General features: G+C 41.1%; 2 protein-coding genes across 2 annotated transcripts; both read left to right on the forward strand.

The window, feature by feature from the left end:
* Positions 1-338: 338 nt before the first annotated feature.
* Positions 339-4,862, forward strand: LOC125012742 (granzyme A-like). Its single transcript, XM_047592861.1, has 6 exons — positions 339-494; positions 638-779; positions 1,981-2,119; positions 2,479-2,754; positions 2,845-2,999; positions 3,682-4,862. The coding sequence occupies exons 1-6, from the start codon at positions 431-433 to the stop codon at positions 3,758-3,760; spliced, it is 855 nt and encodes a 284-aa protein (XP_047448817.1). The 5' UTR covers positions 339-430; the 3' UTR covers positions 3,761-4,862.
* A 3,046-nt stretch (positions 4,863-7,908) lies between these two features.
* On the forward strand, positions 7,909-10,650 carry LOC125012745 (granzyme A-like). Its single transcript, XM_047592864.1, has 5 exons — positions 7,909-8,157; positions 8,354-8,495; positions 8,834-8,972; positions 9,444-9,710; positions 9,801-10,650. Exons 1-5 carry the CDS (start codon positions 8,094-8,096, stop codon positions 9,948-9,950), a joined length of 762 nt encoding a protein of 253 aa, XP_047448820.1. The 5' UTR covers positions 7,909-8,093; the 3' UTR covers positions 9,951-10,650.
* The last annotated feature ends 6,184 nt before the right edge of the window (positions 10,651-16,834 follow it).

Genomic DNA, 16,834 nt, shown 5'->3' on the forward strand with positions numbered 1-16,834 from the left:
GAAGTTTATGTGCTTACACCGATCAGGCATGACAATATGATCACATTCCTAATGTTGTGCAGGTCTCCCTTGTGCCAACTGAATGTTGTTAGTGGGGGTCTTTGTGTCCTATGGGTTCACTTTTGTCACGATTTCATTTGACTCAATCACAACGTCACAATGATGATATGTCACGTCGAACATATTTTTTGTAAAACACCCCCCACACCCACGCTGAATAAATGGGTTATAATTACTGGAAAACGATACCACAGGGCCTCGATGATGTATTGCATCGGTTTTCATATCATGCTTGCGCCCGATGCGCTGACTTGTCAATTTCCACAGTGAGACCACATCCTCCAACCTTAACACATAAAGGCGAGGGTGCACACTGAGGTGAGTTTCAGTGCACTTGCCATCAGATCAAAGAGAAGAGAAGACAGACGAAATGTCCGTGATGAAAGACTTTAGTGTTTTCATCCCGTGTGTGTTCCTCCTCATCGTCCAGTCCAGTGAGTAATATTTTATGCTGTGCACTAATTAACTTGCAGAGTTACTGCTTGTTACTAATTTCTTTCAGTGTGACAGTGCAACTGCTACTTTATGTCGACCATGCATTGACTCTGCTCTCTTTTGCCTTTTTTTTATATTCTAGGCCATGGTTCTGAGATTATTGGAGGAAAAGAAGTGGAACCACACTCGTTACCTTTCATGGCTCTGCTGGAGTCCACGAAACCAAACTGTGGAGGGACACTCATCGATCCGAAATGGGTCCTGACCGCTGCCCACTGTAATAAGTAAGGAGCTAGGGCATTTTGGAAATTTAACTTGTAAATTACATTTGCTATTTATGTTTATAGAAAACTGAGTAGAGTCTGATATTAATGCCTAAAGTCTTTACTGCCAATGTAGATTGAAGACAAATCATGAAAAAATAACAAGCGAAAAAAGAAAAGGAACATTTTTTTTCCACTTTTGAGATGAAGGCAGCATCTGCAATGTCATGGAGTGAATCCAGAAAGCAGCCAATGATCCTCTGTGCTTTGTTGATGTAGCGCATTCCACCAGCAACTCACTACATAAGTTCTTGTCTTTAGGACTTCTCTGGAGGTTTCTGTGTCTTCTTCCCAGCAGTAGGTGGGAGGTCGGTTCTGCGCCTCCAGGTGGCCAGAATGAGTCCTTTGGTTTTGTTGGTGCTAAGAATGAGGTTATATGTGGAGCACCGCAATGTCAATTTCTGAACCTCGTCTCGGTAGGCAACTGGTGTCGTTTCATGTGCATATTTTATGCACACAGCCCTGCGGGGAGCCTCTGCAGAGTAAAATGTATCTGCGTGAATATGAAGTCGGAAATATTTTGTCAGTTCTGTCTACCTGAATCAGAGCTTAGGGATGTTTCTTTGCAGACAGATGTCAGCCACTACAAGAAAGCACAGAAGCTCTTCAGAGTTCTGCTAACCCATGGCATCTTTAAAAAACGGTCTTCTATGTGGTCTGGTTGCTAAGTGAATGTATGACAATACCACAGCTGACTCATGTTTTTCTGCACACTATTGCAAAGCCGGATTGAAAGAAGCAGCCCCAGCCACCTGATTTCACGTGTGACGTTCGATGCGCAGAATTTTACCCATTCCTCTTGTTTCATATCAGCCCACACCTCTGAGAGTCAGTTTTACGCCGAAGGCCCTGCAGAGTCATAACCTCCAGTCACTGAGGGAAAAAAAAATGCTGTGTAGGTTTCTGTGTGATTCACATCTAATGAGAAAGGTACAAGAAAATGTCTCGAGAGCTGCAACATAAAAGGGAGAAGGTGATCATCTGCTGCTTCCTTCAGGCCTATCCACACCTCCTCAGGTGTAGCTCATGCACTACCTCTGGATGACCAGTGGAGCTGCAGAGGCACATAACTATTTTATCATTAATATATGCACTCATTACCTGGTAACCTATCAAATAACTGCACTATAAACTAACACTGGCTGTGTTTCAATTGTTTCAGAACTAAGAAAGTGGTGCTGGGGGTGCACTCCATCAGCGCACAGGAAAAGAACTCCCGGCAGGTCCTAAAAGTAAAGAAAATGTATCCTCATCCCTGCTATGATGAGAAAGAACACGTCAATGACCTCATGTTGCTCAAGGTAAGGTTACATTACAGTAAATATGAAGCTGAACAAAAGTAGGATGCTGCAGCCAGTGTCGTACAATGGTTGAACACGATTGAGGAACAAGTTTAAAGCAATTAAATCAATATTTACGCTGTTCAGACGGAACAGAAACTGTTCAAACCATAGACTGTATAAATATGGAGGATGGACATGCTCCTCGAAAGTGAAGCCAAAGCAAGTAGAGCTCCCCCTGGTGGCTGACTGCAGTGTAGGCCATAAAGTCCACCTCCTCCATGTTAGTGGATGGGACATGGGTCGAACTGATCAATCTCTCAAGGAACCAAATGTACAGTAAGTCATTTTTTTAATTAATTATTTTTTTTAAATTTCAGCTTGATAAACCAGCGAAGCAAACCAAGACAGTGAAATGTATCAAGTTGGGCAATCCCATCAAAGAGCCTATGTCTGGGAGCAAATGTCTGGTGGCCGGATGGGGAACAACAAAGAACAACGTCAAGACAATGTCTGATGTCTTGATGTCCGTCAACGTGACTGTGATCGACAGAGTGAAGTGCAACTCTCCCGACTACTACAACTACAAGCCTGTCATCACCAATAGCATGATATGTGCTGGTTCAGATGGTAAAAACAATGCAGATACTTGTCAGGTAAACTTTGCAGCATTTCAGCTCCACACTGAAACTTTAACTGCTGCGAATGCCTGAGAGTGACCGTCCATGTCATTGTTCTCTCCGTAGGGCGACTCAGGAGGGCCGCTGTTGTGTAATGGAGCGCTGGTTGGAGTCACTTCTTTTGGAACGAAGTGTGGCTTGATCAAAAAACCAGGAGTTTACGCATATCTCACAGAAAAGCAACTCAATTGGATCAAGAAGACAATGAAAAAGGCTGAGATGTGAGCTCTGTCTCTGTGTATAGTTACGACTGTTGATGCTCATTTATAGATTTACAATCAGTAGCCTTTTTTTCTGTAACTGGTTATAGTAGCATCCCTAGCTGACCTTTTTTTATTATATGTAATAAAAAAGGTCAGTGCTTCCATATGGGAACACGTAGAAGCAAATGTGTAGATGAATGTTTTTTTCATTTTATTTATTTGTTTAAAAAGGACATTGGAAGATGTTTTAAGAACCATTATCATATCTGTGAAAAAAAAAACTTCCAAAGACATTAATTATTACAGGTCCTCCATCAACTAATGTGGTTGGTTAACAAGAAGCCAGTGTCCAGTTATAGGTATTTAGATTCAGTTCTGAGTAAAATAATTCTGATCAGAGTTTTAAAGTTAATTGCTGACACAAAAACCAAAACATCTGACAACATGCGAATGTTTACCTGCACCAGTACATCAATCAAGGTGGTTCTGCCCACTCTTGAGTATTGGTGTGCTGGAAATACAACAGGAGACAATTCAATATTAAATGAATACTTGCTAATGTTGTTCAGACAGGACAGAAAAAAAAAATACTCAAACTAAACTTGTGTCCAAAAGCACATAAATGCAAAGGCCGGTTAACTTAAATACATACATATTCCTTCAAACTGGATGTCAAAATCAAGTCTTTCTTCTCACCCAGTGAGAACCACAAATGGGACAGATCACATCAGTGCTGCATCAGGACTTTAGTAGGGGCATCCTTGAGTGCTATGGGTTGAGATGTGGCGGATCAGACTTGTTCGAGAGCTTCCCACAGACACTTGACCAGTTTGGGATATGGATATGGAGTCAACACCTTGGACTATTTTTCCTGTTTTTCAAAGTTTGTTGGCAAAACTGAATTCGTTCAGTGGAAGAAGATGAACAAGACGGACCCATGTTTTCAACTGTGTCCCCCATATTAATTCCAGTTTCTGCTACCTAATGTTTACCTGACATGGGACATGCTCAGATAGGAAGTATTTATTCCAGAGAAATTATCAGATAAACTGTTAATATGGTAATTAGGCGCTAGACGTTTCCTATTGATCAGATCTAAGACTTACACAATCTCTATTAAACTGACTGAATATTACTTGCAACTGGGCCAGTCTCTTCGGATTAAGGCAGTTGTATGAGGCATTTTTATTTAGATATTGTTTACGATAATGAATGTTAGTGTCCATGTAAATGTAACTGTTAAATAACATTGTTTTGGAATGGATCGTATGTTTGTAGGCTTATGTTAGCAAACCCCTGATCTTCACCAGACATTGAAGCTCAGGGGGTGAAGGTTAGGCCTCCTCCTGAACATTTTATTTTCCCTTCGTTCTCTCTTGTAATCAGACACTTTTGGTTATGTCAGAATGAAATAAGAAGGTAATACTGCCCCTTTAGGTCAATACATGTCCTCAGATCATAGTGCATAAAGCCAAATAGAAATGAAAGTCTGTTATTGTTCAGCAAATGTATGACCTCTTCTTTCAAAAACGTCTAATACTGTTGATGGTAAATCTGTCCTGTATAACAGTAAACTGCATGAGAAGAGAAGGTTCAACATGAGTTTCTCCCCTGATTTTAGTGGTGGCAACTTCAACAGTTTAACGGTTCTTCTGATTTATCTCAGGGTCTGTTTTCACAGCTGGTTTAATTGCGCTCTCAGTAGCACTGCTTCTTCTGTCACAAGTTTGAGGCTTCAGGGTAAATCCTGTGAAACTATTTTGTGGTTGCGATGTACAACCTCAAAACATAACTACAATAAAGGTAGAGAAACTATGAAAAGTATTACGTTTCCGTTTCCTTGATACATGTGAACTCTTTCAAGATGCTTAATTATGTCACATCACTATGGCATTAAAGCTTTGTCTTTCAGTCTTGTGGTTTCTGTGTGAAAATGTAAATCTTTGACCCATTTTCTTCCCTCTGTTTAAGAGATGATACGGACAAAGAACAACACAGAGCTGCAGTAGCTTTTAACATAGGGGGCACTTCTGAAACTATGATCATGAACTTAGTCAAACAAGGCCACGAAACTCACATTCACACAGTGTATGTTAAGAGCCCATATATGAAAAGTGCACTGAATGACACGCTATCCGTGGATGCTCTTTAAACATGTTTAAAGAGCATCCGCAGTTGGACCCCAAGGGTGAAATGGACCTGAACCTTTTCTTTAACTTGTTTGTACTTGCTTGTTAAACACACAAAACAGCTCTAAAACAGATTGGCTGCCCACAGCAACTTGGAGGCCAGGAAGTTGTCTCTCTGCACCAAGGAAGTTGGTACCACAGTCTGACAGCACTTCCTTTGGTCGACCCCATCTGGCAATTGAAACAACGAAGACCAAGGAGGAAGGCAACCAGAAGAAGAATTCAGAAGAAGTACACTGCTCGCATGGTGAGGCACTTGAAAATCACACCCCAGCTCTGTCCTCTTACCTATCTTCACCAGCTACAGCCCAAAACAGTCATCATTATTTGAATAGCAGGGTGGACAGAGAAGCCAGAGGTGTTGTGGGGGCAGTTTCACAGCTGGGTGCCTTGGGTCAAGCACAATTGGGTTGATCTCCCCAACACATACCTTGTATTGACAGGAATCTGATTAAAGCCGCTTTAGCACTGTGGTCGGACCACAGCACTGTTTGTCAGATGGGGAGTGTCATCTCAGTCTCTATGAGTCTGGACAGCCAATGCTTCACAGAGTTCTAGGTGAGGTATGGACTGTTTAGGATCAACCCTTGACATAGCCATTACAAAGGACGTGTGGATGGTGTCTCCTGCATCACCCATAAGGTAAGCTAGTGCTCCATATGCTTGCTCCATGAGCTACTGACTGGCTAACGCTTGATAGGCTGTCCTCATCATCAAGATAGGTCACACCCACCAGCGATGGACCCAGCGTAGGTCCCGGTAAGAGTTGCTCATTCAGGGAGACTTATTGATGCACAGATGATTGAATGAATGGTTTGCTCTTGTGACACACAAGGTGATAGGGGAGATACCGAGCTTCCGCAGACTGTTCCAGCTTCCTAGGTTGAAGCACTGATGAGTTTGTTGATCACAGCTACATGCATTGACACTCTCTCTGGTTCCCTCTTGAGTCACTAATCTTTGGCCCTTTCATGAGCCATGACTGAATGTGTAGAACTGTTGAGCTTGGGTGCCCATAGTTTCCTCAGGAGGGGGGCTGCATAGCAGTGTCGCTGTGTTTTAGTCTCCAGAAGGTTCAATGCATCCTGGTCCTTACAAGAGTGGACGACTGCTTTCTAATTTCGGAAAGGTAAATACCATAATATTTAAAAAAAAAAATAATGCCATAACCTCTCAACATTCCAGTACAGGAGATCATTTGGGCTGACGAATAAGGTGAAAAGGCACTTTTGCACTGATGTTTATTCTGACTCACACCTCTCTGCCTCTTGCTCGCCCCATCCTAGGGCAGTGTGGATAGCTATGGGTCCACCATTGGATCCTCTGTGAGTTGGCTCCGTTACTGTAATGAGGTGCAGGTGATCTGAGCTGAGCCACACTAGTGGCTGTACTTTGTTGAACGGCCTTAGTGATATTCCTCACAATTGAATTTTTGGAGCAACTGCAACTGCACAGAGTAGGTTTGCTCCACTAGATCCCTGCACTTGAAACATCTTCCATGGGTTGCCACTGGGGAGATCTCATAGTTAACCTTTGACATTTGGCGGTGAGTCACATCTGACCATACACTGCGCAGAATGAGGGTCTTAAATGCACTTTAAATTGCTTCTTGGTACTAGTTGACGTGGGCTTGCCTAGAGTGCTCGGTTGGATTGGCTTAGCACCAAAGTACACTGCTATGAGCTGACCTTTGCCCTTAAATGGGATCTTCTCTTTCCCATTGCTGGCAGGGGTTCTCAAGTTGATACCGCTGTACTAGTCTTTTTGACAGGCAGCTTTACCAGAGCTTTACCTTGAACTCCCTTTTACTATGTGTATTTTGGGAATTTTGGGTTTGGGCACACCATAGGAAGCGGGTGTCTGGAGGCTGCTGCTCCTCTCTGCTCCTCATGTTCTCCATCGTTGGGGTGGGAGGAAAGGGCAGGTCCACGATGATGCTAGGCAAGGATGTAGTCTTCTAGGTACTTGGATGTGTGGTGCTGCCTTGCATATATGATCTTGTGCATCAGTATGTGGAAGGATGTTAGCATAGCATCTTTCTCTGATAACATGTTCTGCAGTTGTCAATAATCCGGTTGAGAAATGAGATCTCTGACGCTGACTTCTGATGCACTCGAGACATCAGTAGAGTTTTAAATATTTACTGAAGAACTGTGCGTACAGAGCAGTTTCTAAAAAAATTATAAGAATATATAACTGGCTTATCTTTGTGTACCACTGTAAATTAAATACAGTGCCCCAATAACTCATTAAATAAAAATACAGTAAATAAAAATACATTTATTAGTGCCAGTCATCTAGTGCTGCTTTAACCCTGAATCATGTAACATGCATGTATCAACTGAAAGTTATCTAAAGCCCTACGAACAACTTAGTTAGCTTAGACGATGCTAAATTGCGATCATGCAAATGAGTGAAAACAGACATTTTAAATAGTGCAAATACACATTCATGTACACATTCATTCACATAACTATTAAGGCAACTTACATCGTCAGTGACGGCCACAGCCCTGTAACGATGTGGAGGGAAGAATGTGAGGAAAGCAAGAGGAACTTCATAAACTGCCTTGTCACTGAGTGTCACACCTCGTTACCCACACTAAAGCATGTGAACAGCAAGGTCTGGGGCAGAAGTTTACGCGTTTACACTGATCAGGCAGGACCTTATTATTATATTTTTTTTTTTTTTTTTATATAATTTTTTATAAAGCCCCCACCCCACAGCCACGGAATGGAAAGATTCTTATTACTGGAAAATGATACCACAGGGCCCTGAAGATGCATTGCATCTGTTCTCATATCATGCTTGCGACTCGTTGATTTCCACATTAAGACCACATCCTTTGAGCTTAACACATAAAGGCAAGTGTGCACACTGAGGTGAGTTTCAGTGCACAGATCAAAGAGAGACGACAGACAAAATGTCGCGCCTGAGAGATTTCAGTGTTTTTGTCCCGTGTGTGTTTCTCCTCATCGTCCAGTCCAGTAAGTAACATTTTTTGACAGTTTCTTGGTAACATGCAGAGTTACTGCTTGTTACTAATTTGTTTCAGTATGACAGTGCTACCGGTACCATACTTCCTTATGTTGACCATGTATTGACTCTGCTCTTTTTGTGCTTCTTTATGTTGACCATTTATTTGCTTATTTGTTTTGGCTGTTGTGTTATTTTATATTCTAGGCCATGGTACTGAGATTATTGGAGGAAAAGTAGTGGAGTCAAACTCACTGCCTTTCATGGCTCGGCTGGAAAACAAGACATCCATCTGTGGAGGGGTACTTATCGATCCAAAATGGGTCCTGACCGCTGCACGCTGTAATGAGTAAGAAGCTAAATTTGGAATTTTAAAGAAATTAAAAGAAAATATCTTGAGCAACATAAAATGGATAAGTGACGACAGAATTTAAAAAGAAAAATAAAGGGTTTATTTCACTGAAAAAGGCAAAAAGGCAAACATGGCGTATACTACATGCATATATGGCATCTGCAGTTTCCTTCAGGGCTATCCACGCCTCCTTATGCATAGCTGATGCACTACCTCTGGAAGGCCAGTGGAGCTGCAGAGGCACACAACTATTTTATGGTTAATATATGCACTCCTGTTAACCTATTGTATCACTGCACTATAATCTAACACTGGCTGTGATTCTATCATTTCAGCATTAAGAAAGTGATGCTGGGGGTGCACTCTATCAAAGCAAAGGAAAAGAATGCCCGCCAGGTCCTGAAAGTAAAGAAAGGGTATCGTCATCCCTGCTATAATGAGAAAGAACATGTCAATGACCTCATGTTGCTAAAGGTAACAAAACAAACAAACAAAAAAAACTAAATACAGTGCACAATCCAACATTTCTTTGGAACTGGTGAAGGTAGAGCAGAGCGCAGTATTAATTTAACAAAAACACTGATGAGTCTGGTGTAAGTGCGGTTTGGTCTGGCTCCAAACTTGTAAGATGGCGCCGCCCATATCCCCGGGAAAATAACCAGTTGGTTTGGCCAATGCATGGAAGTGACGACACGTTGTCCATAGTATATACAGTCAGTGATTCAAAACTAAACTTGTGTACAAAAGTGAATAAAAGGCTGCTTCTTATCTTAAACGCATACATATTCCTTCAAAATGGACAACAGAATCAAATCTTTCTTTTCGCCCAGTGAGAATCACACCTTTATTACCTGCAAGTTTATTGTCTCAGCTGTGATTTGTTCAAAAGGGAATTAGCCCCAGTTCACACATCACACGTCATATTTCGTCATTTTCAAATTCCAGCTTGACAAACCAGCGAAGGAAACCAAGACAGTGAAATGTATCAATTTGGGCAATTCCTTTAAAGAGCCCATGTCTAAGAGCACCTGTCTTGTGGCCGGATGGGGAAAAACTAAGAACAATGCCAAGACAATGTCTGACGTCCTGATGTCCGTCAACGTGACTGTGATCGACAGACGGGATTGTAACTCTCCCAAATACTACAACTACGACCCTATCATCACCAATAGCATGATATGTGCTGGTAACAGCAATGCAGATACGTGTGAGGTAAACTTTGCAGCATTTCAGCTCCACACTGAATCTTTAACTGCTGCGAATGCCTGAAAGTGACCGTTCATGTCATTGTTCTCTTGGCAGGGCGACTTAGGAGGGCCTCTGTTGTGTAATGGAGCGCTGGTTGGAATTAGTTCTTTGGTGAGTTGTGGCAAAAAACCTGGACTTTACACATATCTCACAGAAAAGCACCTCAGCTGGATAAAGAAGACAATGAAGGGGCCCGGGATGTGAGCTCTGTCTCTCTGTATGGTTACAACTGTTGATGCTCATTTATTATTTTGGATTTGCAATCAGTAGCTTTTTTCTGTAGCTGCTTATATTAGCATCCCCAGCTGACATTTTTTCCTTCCTCCAAAACCCATGGAAGCAAACATGTAGATGAACTTTTGTTCTTGTTTTTGCCCACTTTGGGCTTCATTTTCAAGGTTCAGAATCCAACGGGTGTCATCACGATGGTTTTGTTTGTCCATAGTATATACAGCCAAAGGTTAATACATGTCCTCAGATCAACATGCATGAAGCCAAATAGAAATGAAAGATGTTATTGTTCAACAAATGTATGACCCATTGCTTCAAAAGGCGCTGACAATGTTGATGGTAAATCTGTTCAACATGAGTTTCTCCCCTGATTTTAGTGGTGGCCACTTCAACAGTTTATCGGTTCTTTTGATTTATCTCACGGTCTATTTTTCACAGCTGGTTTAATTGCATTGCCTCCTCTGTCACAGGTTTGAGGCTTCAGGTTAAATTCTGAGAAACTTTTTTGTGGTTGCGATGCACTGTAATAAAGCTTGAAAAACAACTATAAGAATCAACATGTTTCCTTGTTACATGTGAACTCTTTCAAGATGCTTTATTATTTCACATCCTTATGCCACTAAAGCTTTGTCATTGTGAGGACAGTGTCCAAATAAAACTTTATTTGACCTGTTTTCTTGTATTTTTTTTTCCTCTGCCTAACAGATGATACTGACAAAGCTTCGTGCATGACACAGCTGCAATACTTGCTAACACAAAAGACACTTCTGAAACTATGATCATGAACTTAGTCAAACAAGGCCTCGAAACCCACAGTCACACGGTGTATGTTCAGACCCCATATACGGGAAACAAGAACATGTGGCTTTATTCAAATACTGAATGACACACTATCGGTGAATGCTCTTTAAATATGTCTGTTTCCGGGTAAGAAGGGAAACTATGTCATTATCTTCAGATTCAGAACAGGCATGATGATGCTGTATGTGCAGACTCCAGCCAGCACAAACAAAGCAACCAAGGGGGAAACTTTCACACAACATCAGTCCAAAGAACCTTTTTTCTCCAAATTGTATTCCCAGTTGGATCTTAAGTGTAAAGTTGATCCAAAACTTTTCTCTGACTCACAACATAAACACACAGTGCACATATTCAGAATGTTTGTCTGCAGTGATACGGTCCCATCGATGAGTGATAGGAGACAGCGACACCTGAAGTGTATTTCGTCTAATATTTGGCTTCACACCTTACATGTACACTGATTAGCCACATTCAACCCAAACACTGACCATCTTGTTCCAATACAATGTTCTGTTGGGGATCTTTTGGACCTGAATGTTACTTAGACGTGCACCACTCACCTAGACCAGATCAGAGCAATGACATTCTTAGATGGCAGCAGCCATACCCAGCAAGACGCAGCCCGACACACACACACACACACACACACACACACACACACACACACACACACACACACACACACACACACACACAAACACACACAAAATGAGTCAGGAACAACTCAAAGAAAAGACAGCTGCACAGATGGACTTTTGATTTAAGTCGTACTTGCACTAACATAGTATGTGTGCATTTCTTCTTTATTTCAATCCAAATTTTTATTCCTTTCCAGAGTGGCTCAGACGACTGGCTCAGACACAAAAGTCGCGTAATGAAAGCAAAAAACCAGATCAAACTCCAACGTGTCAACCAGATTCACCACTTCCTGTTTTAGACATTTAAAATGAAACTGAGGTTTTGATAAAATGGTGTGAAAAACCTTTTTGATGATGGTTCAGTTGTTTCTGCTTCGAAAAACCCCAAATCAATAATGTTTTCTACAGACATAGAGGCAAAAATAATACTTGCGTACCATATTTCTTTATTTCAGATAATTGACTGCATTATCAGCAATCAAGTATCATTATCAAGTAAACAGCAGAACATTTCGTCATCTTTCCTCCTCTTCAGGTCGATTCTAGATTGTCTTAAAGGCTTAATGCACAAGACAACTATAGCCGGGTGGTGCTGCGCTCTGACAGAAGCATGGTCATGTACTTACTCAGACCAGACCACAAAAGACACTCGGCGAATGTTAAGACCCTGCACAGGAAATGTGCAAAATGTCACAACGTCGTGCAGGAGCCTTTATTCAAACAAAGAATGAGACATTGACAGTGAGTAAACACCAAGCGAAACAAAAGGAAAAGAAAGTGTTTGCCATCTCCACTGAAGGATTCTGGGAAAGATTATTCATCACCTTATCTTAAATACTGATAATTTTCCATTCCTTTTCATGTTATCTGACAAAAGTCCTTTGTGTCTGCACTATTTGCTCTTCATTTGAAATGCTTTTGCCTTTGCTGTGTCATCTGGTTAATGCAGTCTGTGCGACTCGGACCCTGACCCTGAAGTAGCTGTACTTCCTCACTAGGTGGTGCTCTCTGCTGTGGTTAGTGCTTCAGTCATTTGCAGAACAGAGAGCACAGTCAGCCACGGGCCCATATGTAAAACGACCTAATGAGAAGCAGGCAGCTGCATTTTAATTTTTTTTTTTTTATTTTAATTGGCTGCTGTGACAAACAAATTAAGATAATACTTTATTGATTCCCATTGGGGTATTTCGAATGCTACAGCAGCACAAGTCAAGAAAACTAGTGACCAAGAGAAATTAAATAGGGCAGAGAGAGCAGGCAGCAAAAATACATTAAATAGGACAGAGACAACAGATGACAAAATAAACGCTATACAAGAACAAAATGACACACGTAGATAAAGTAATGATAGGAAAAAATAAACAACAACAACAACAAAACCTACATATTGGCTCAGTGATATCAGAGCTGTGTGATGTCCACACTGCTGTTGTACAGTCTGATGGCAGTGGGCACGAAGGAGCATCTGAAGCGTTCAGTTCTGCACCGGGGTGGGATGATGTGCTGGATGAATGAATAAATGAATGAATGAATGAATGAATGAATGAATGATGGTGAAAACAGTCCAGATATCTGTCGGGTAAACTTTACAGACATTCAGCTCCACACTGAAGCCTTAACTGTTACAAAACCCAGAATAAAATGTAACTAACAATATGCAAATTTAATTTTTTCTGTATTTAGATCCGGATTGATTTTGTGATTAAATGCATTCTTCCTGTGGTCCACATTTGCCCGCATTTCCTTTACCGTCCAGCCTTGTGTCTAGACTGATACCATACATCTAATAAGAGGTTTCCAACCTTTCAACTAGTAACACCTTGAAAGTCTTGTTGATATCTTTTTCTTTGTCTTCTTCACATAATTGCTGCATTCCTGCGTAGACATTGACGAAAAGAAACCATGACAATAACGTTCCATCCTTTTAATCATCTCGTAATGCTTGAATTGTACCCATGACGATATTCTTAATTCATGGGTGAAGTAAATATAACTTGTAGACTAGTATTTAGAAAACTGGCTCAACAAGACCCAAACACATGTGTCTGAACTGAGCTTATCAGATTAATACTTTTCCGCCCTCTTAATGATCTCATAACCCTTGACGTATATCTATGACCTTTTGTCAGGGTTACCAGCTTTGGTTTGGTAAAACACTCAGCACTAATGAAGTAATCAGTGATCAGCTTTTCCCATATTACATTTAGAGGAATGTCTTATGTAAAAATACACACATATATTTATAGTAGAGTATATCTCCCAACACAGCTTTTCAAACTGATGAAGTGATTAAGTCAGGACCCCCAACCTGCTGTTCTATATTAAATTTGGCTAAGTGCTATTTATAAACATACATTATTATCATTTTGCATTCAATATTAAGCTATTCAAATAACACACAGGTTCAAATATTCATGTTTTTATTTCAAACGTGCAACAGTAGGGTGACAGATAAAGAAAATAACTGGCAGATTCAAGTTATAACTTTAAACATAACTGAATGTAGTAGGGTCAGTGAATCACCAAGATATTTGTAGCCTCAGTAGCTGGCTGATGGGAGCGAGCAGCTCTGTTAGCTTCTCTTCTGCTGATGTGGGATGGGGACTGAATAGGCTCGCAGCCAATTGAGGGGAACCTGACAGAGTCAGCGTGTAACATGTAACCTTGACCCGTGATTGGCTCAGTGGTGATAGGGGTGGGTCCTACTGTGTACAGGAGGCTTAGATTGACAGTTCTTGGCTAGTGTGGTGCTCTGTGTGAAGGTGCGCTGTAGAGACAGACCTTGTATCACTGAGTGAGTGAAGTGTTGACTGAAAGAAAAGAAATTGAAGATTAAATTAAATTTGTGGGTGAATTTAAGAAAACAAACAAACAAAAGAACATAGATATATAGATGTATAAAAAATGTTTAATCAACCAAAGATTTTGCGACCCCCCCTTAGGGATCATGGACCCCCTGTTGAAGACCTATGTCCTAACAGAAGTGACTGTATGTGATTCAATGAGTTTTATCGGGTTCCTATCCACGAATCAGAAAGTTCTAAGCTCCGGCGTCAATTTGAGCTGTAACTATGGCAACGGTCCAGACCAAACATAGACCCTAATAGGGTTTAGCCTTCTGCATTAAGATGCAAGACAGTGAACTCAAAGTTGAACCCTCTGCTTGGCACTGGTGTGTGATTTTATGTGAATAAATGAGTAGATTTTGACTGTAAAGTGCGACCATTGGAGCACCAATAGGTACAGACGTACAGCATTTACCATTTAACTATGCTCAAGCTTAATCGAGCTATGCTCTAAATTCGCCATTCTGAATGCAATTCTTGCCCCAGTTCACATGCAACGGAAAAAATTTAATCACTGACATGAACATGTCCTCCTCTACACTAGGTGGCGATATATGCCTTTTCAGCGGGTTATTACAGCCCCCTTTTCCAATTGACATCTTACGTTATAATAAACAACTGGAGCCGTTTACGCGGTATTTCAAACAACAACAACATGGATAATAGCGACTTCTTGGATGTTTTATGTCTGGGGTCATACGCCAGTGCAGCGGTTTTTGGAGCATGCGCACATGCGTTGTCTAGTTTAACTCTGATTAAGGCGTATACAAGGTGGGGAAAAACGATTTTCAAATCGCATCATCTGGGTGTCTTAATCAGATTAGGAGAACTCTGATTTTAGTAATGTGTTTACATGCGCTTAAGTTGTCCAGTTAGTCTCGCATTATGGAAATAATTTGTTTCTTTCACAAGAATGTAAACACACTGCATGAGAACAGGTACAATGGTGCTTTGCAAAAGAACACCAAGTTCCATTCTGCAATAGAGGATGATGGGAATTTCAGGTTGTGTAGCGGGTGTGAAATAGTGATGATGCCAAAATATACCACAGATATTATCGTTCTCTGGAGTACATGGCAGTTCAAATACTGGGAAGAGAAGCCAGACAATCACTTAAAGATGAAGGTTTTAACCTTTGGGACAGAAATGTTCTTAACCATCTATTCAACAGCTGTTGAGATATTTTAGTCTGAAAGTGCACATCAGCTGACTTGTCCGCTTGTAGATAAGTATCAGCCTAAAAGCATCTGTTGGATGTCCTATGTCAATTTGCTTTCAAAACAAAAGAAAATAAAAATACTTACCTTGGCAACTGGCCTGCTCCCTTGTAAAGGTGAGGGAAAAATGTTACCACACCCATGAAATTCCAGCATGTCTTTTATTTGAGCTCTTAGTGAATTATCACTGACCAGCATCTGCCAGTGTGTTTACTCTGTCTCCATGGTCACCCACAAAAGCATGCAGGCCCACCTCAATGTCACCGAAACTATAAAGGGGAGCCACACCCGTATTAACTGATTTTGTCAAATGGATGAGTGCACGAGTTTTGTGAATGTTTTTGCCATGTTTAAATAGATATTTCCACCATGGAGATCGCTGGAACATACACATACAGACACACAACGCACGCGAGAGCCAGTGTTTACCCTGACTTGCATCACCTGTGTGTGTTGGATGAGCTGCCCACCTTGCCTCACCTTTCCTTCGCCAGTGACGCAACGCCACACAACAAACACAGAGTGAAACCTTGTGTTATAAAGGTAACCGGAAACTGCTGTATCCCGACAGTTGAGTCAGAGACTTTATGTGCCAATAAAAAGTACTAATGCAACAGTAACATCTTCTGTCAAATTGGCCCAAATGCTGAATTATAAGACACATTTGTTTTCATATAAAGACTTAAAGAAAGCGTGAACATTGTTCATTTTGGGGAATACTCACTTCAAATGCTACTATTAATACCTAATGTAGGATTCCAGGGAACACAGACAGGACAGAAAGATTGATCTTGGCACTTAACTCTGGAAAAAGAGGAAGCGAGAATATTTGTCTTCTGATACAACCCATTGCTGATTTACTTTCTGGGCTGTGTCATATGTAAAGCACCAGCAAATAAAGGTCAAGGCAAAGACCCAATGAAGCAAAGAACTAGGCGCAACAAAGACTATAGATGGCCTCACTTCACGTGTTTCCAGACCAAATATTTGAACTTAAAGATGGAAGTCATCCATTAACCAGCAGGTGTCAGTTGTTTGTATTCTTTGCTCAAAACTATGGCTGGAAATCGTCACTTTATCTCAAACTATTGCAATGATGACTGAGCAGATGCCATAAGGAAGGAAATGCTTCATTGCTCGTCCAAATATTGACAGACATGGATGAGGAAGCGCCTCTTAGACCAATTACAACTACTACAGTTTGAATTTCCAAGTAGCGTTGCCATATACAGATCATGGTTCCATCGAAAAAGCTGTTCAAAAACTGTGCACCCAGATTTCTTACACTGGTGTAGCCATTCATTTAAAAAGAGAAATCGTCCCACAGCAAAGTGCAGCAGCCACCTGCCACGACA

This window comes from Mugil cephalus, chromosome 8 (assembly GCF_022458985.1).
Source record: "Mugil cephalus isolate CIBA_MC_2020 chromosome 8, CIBA_Mcephalus_1.1, whole genome shotgun sequence".
Lineage (NCBI taxonomy): Eukaryota > Metazoa > Chordata > Actinopteri > Mugiliformes > Mugilidae > Mugil > Mugil cephalus.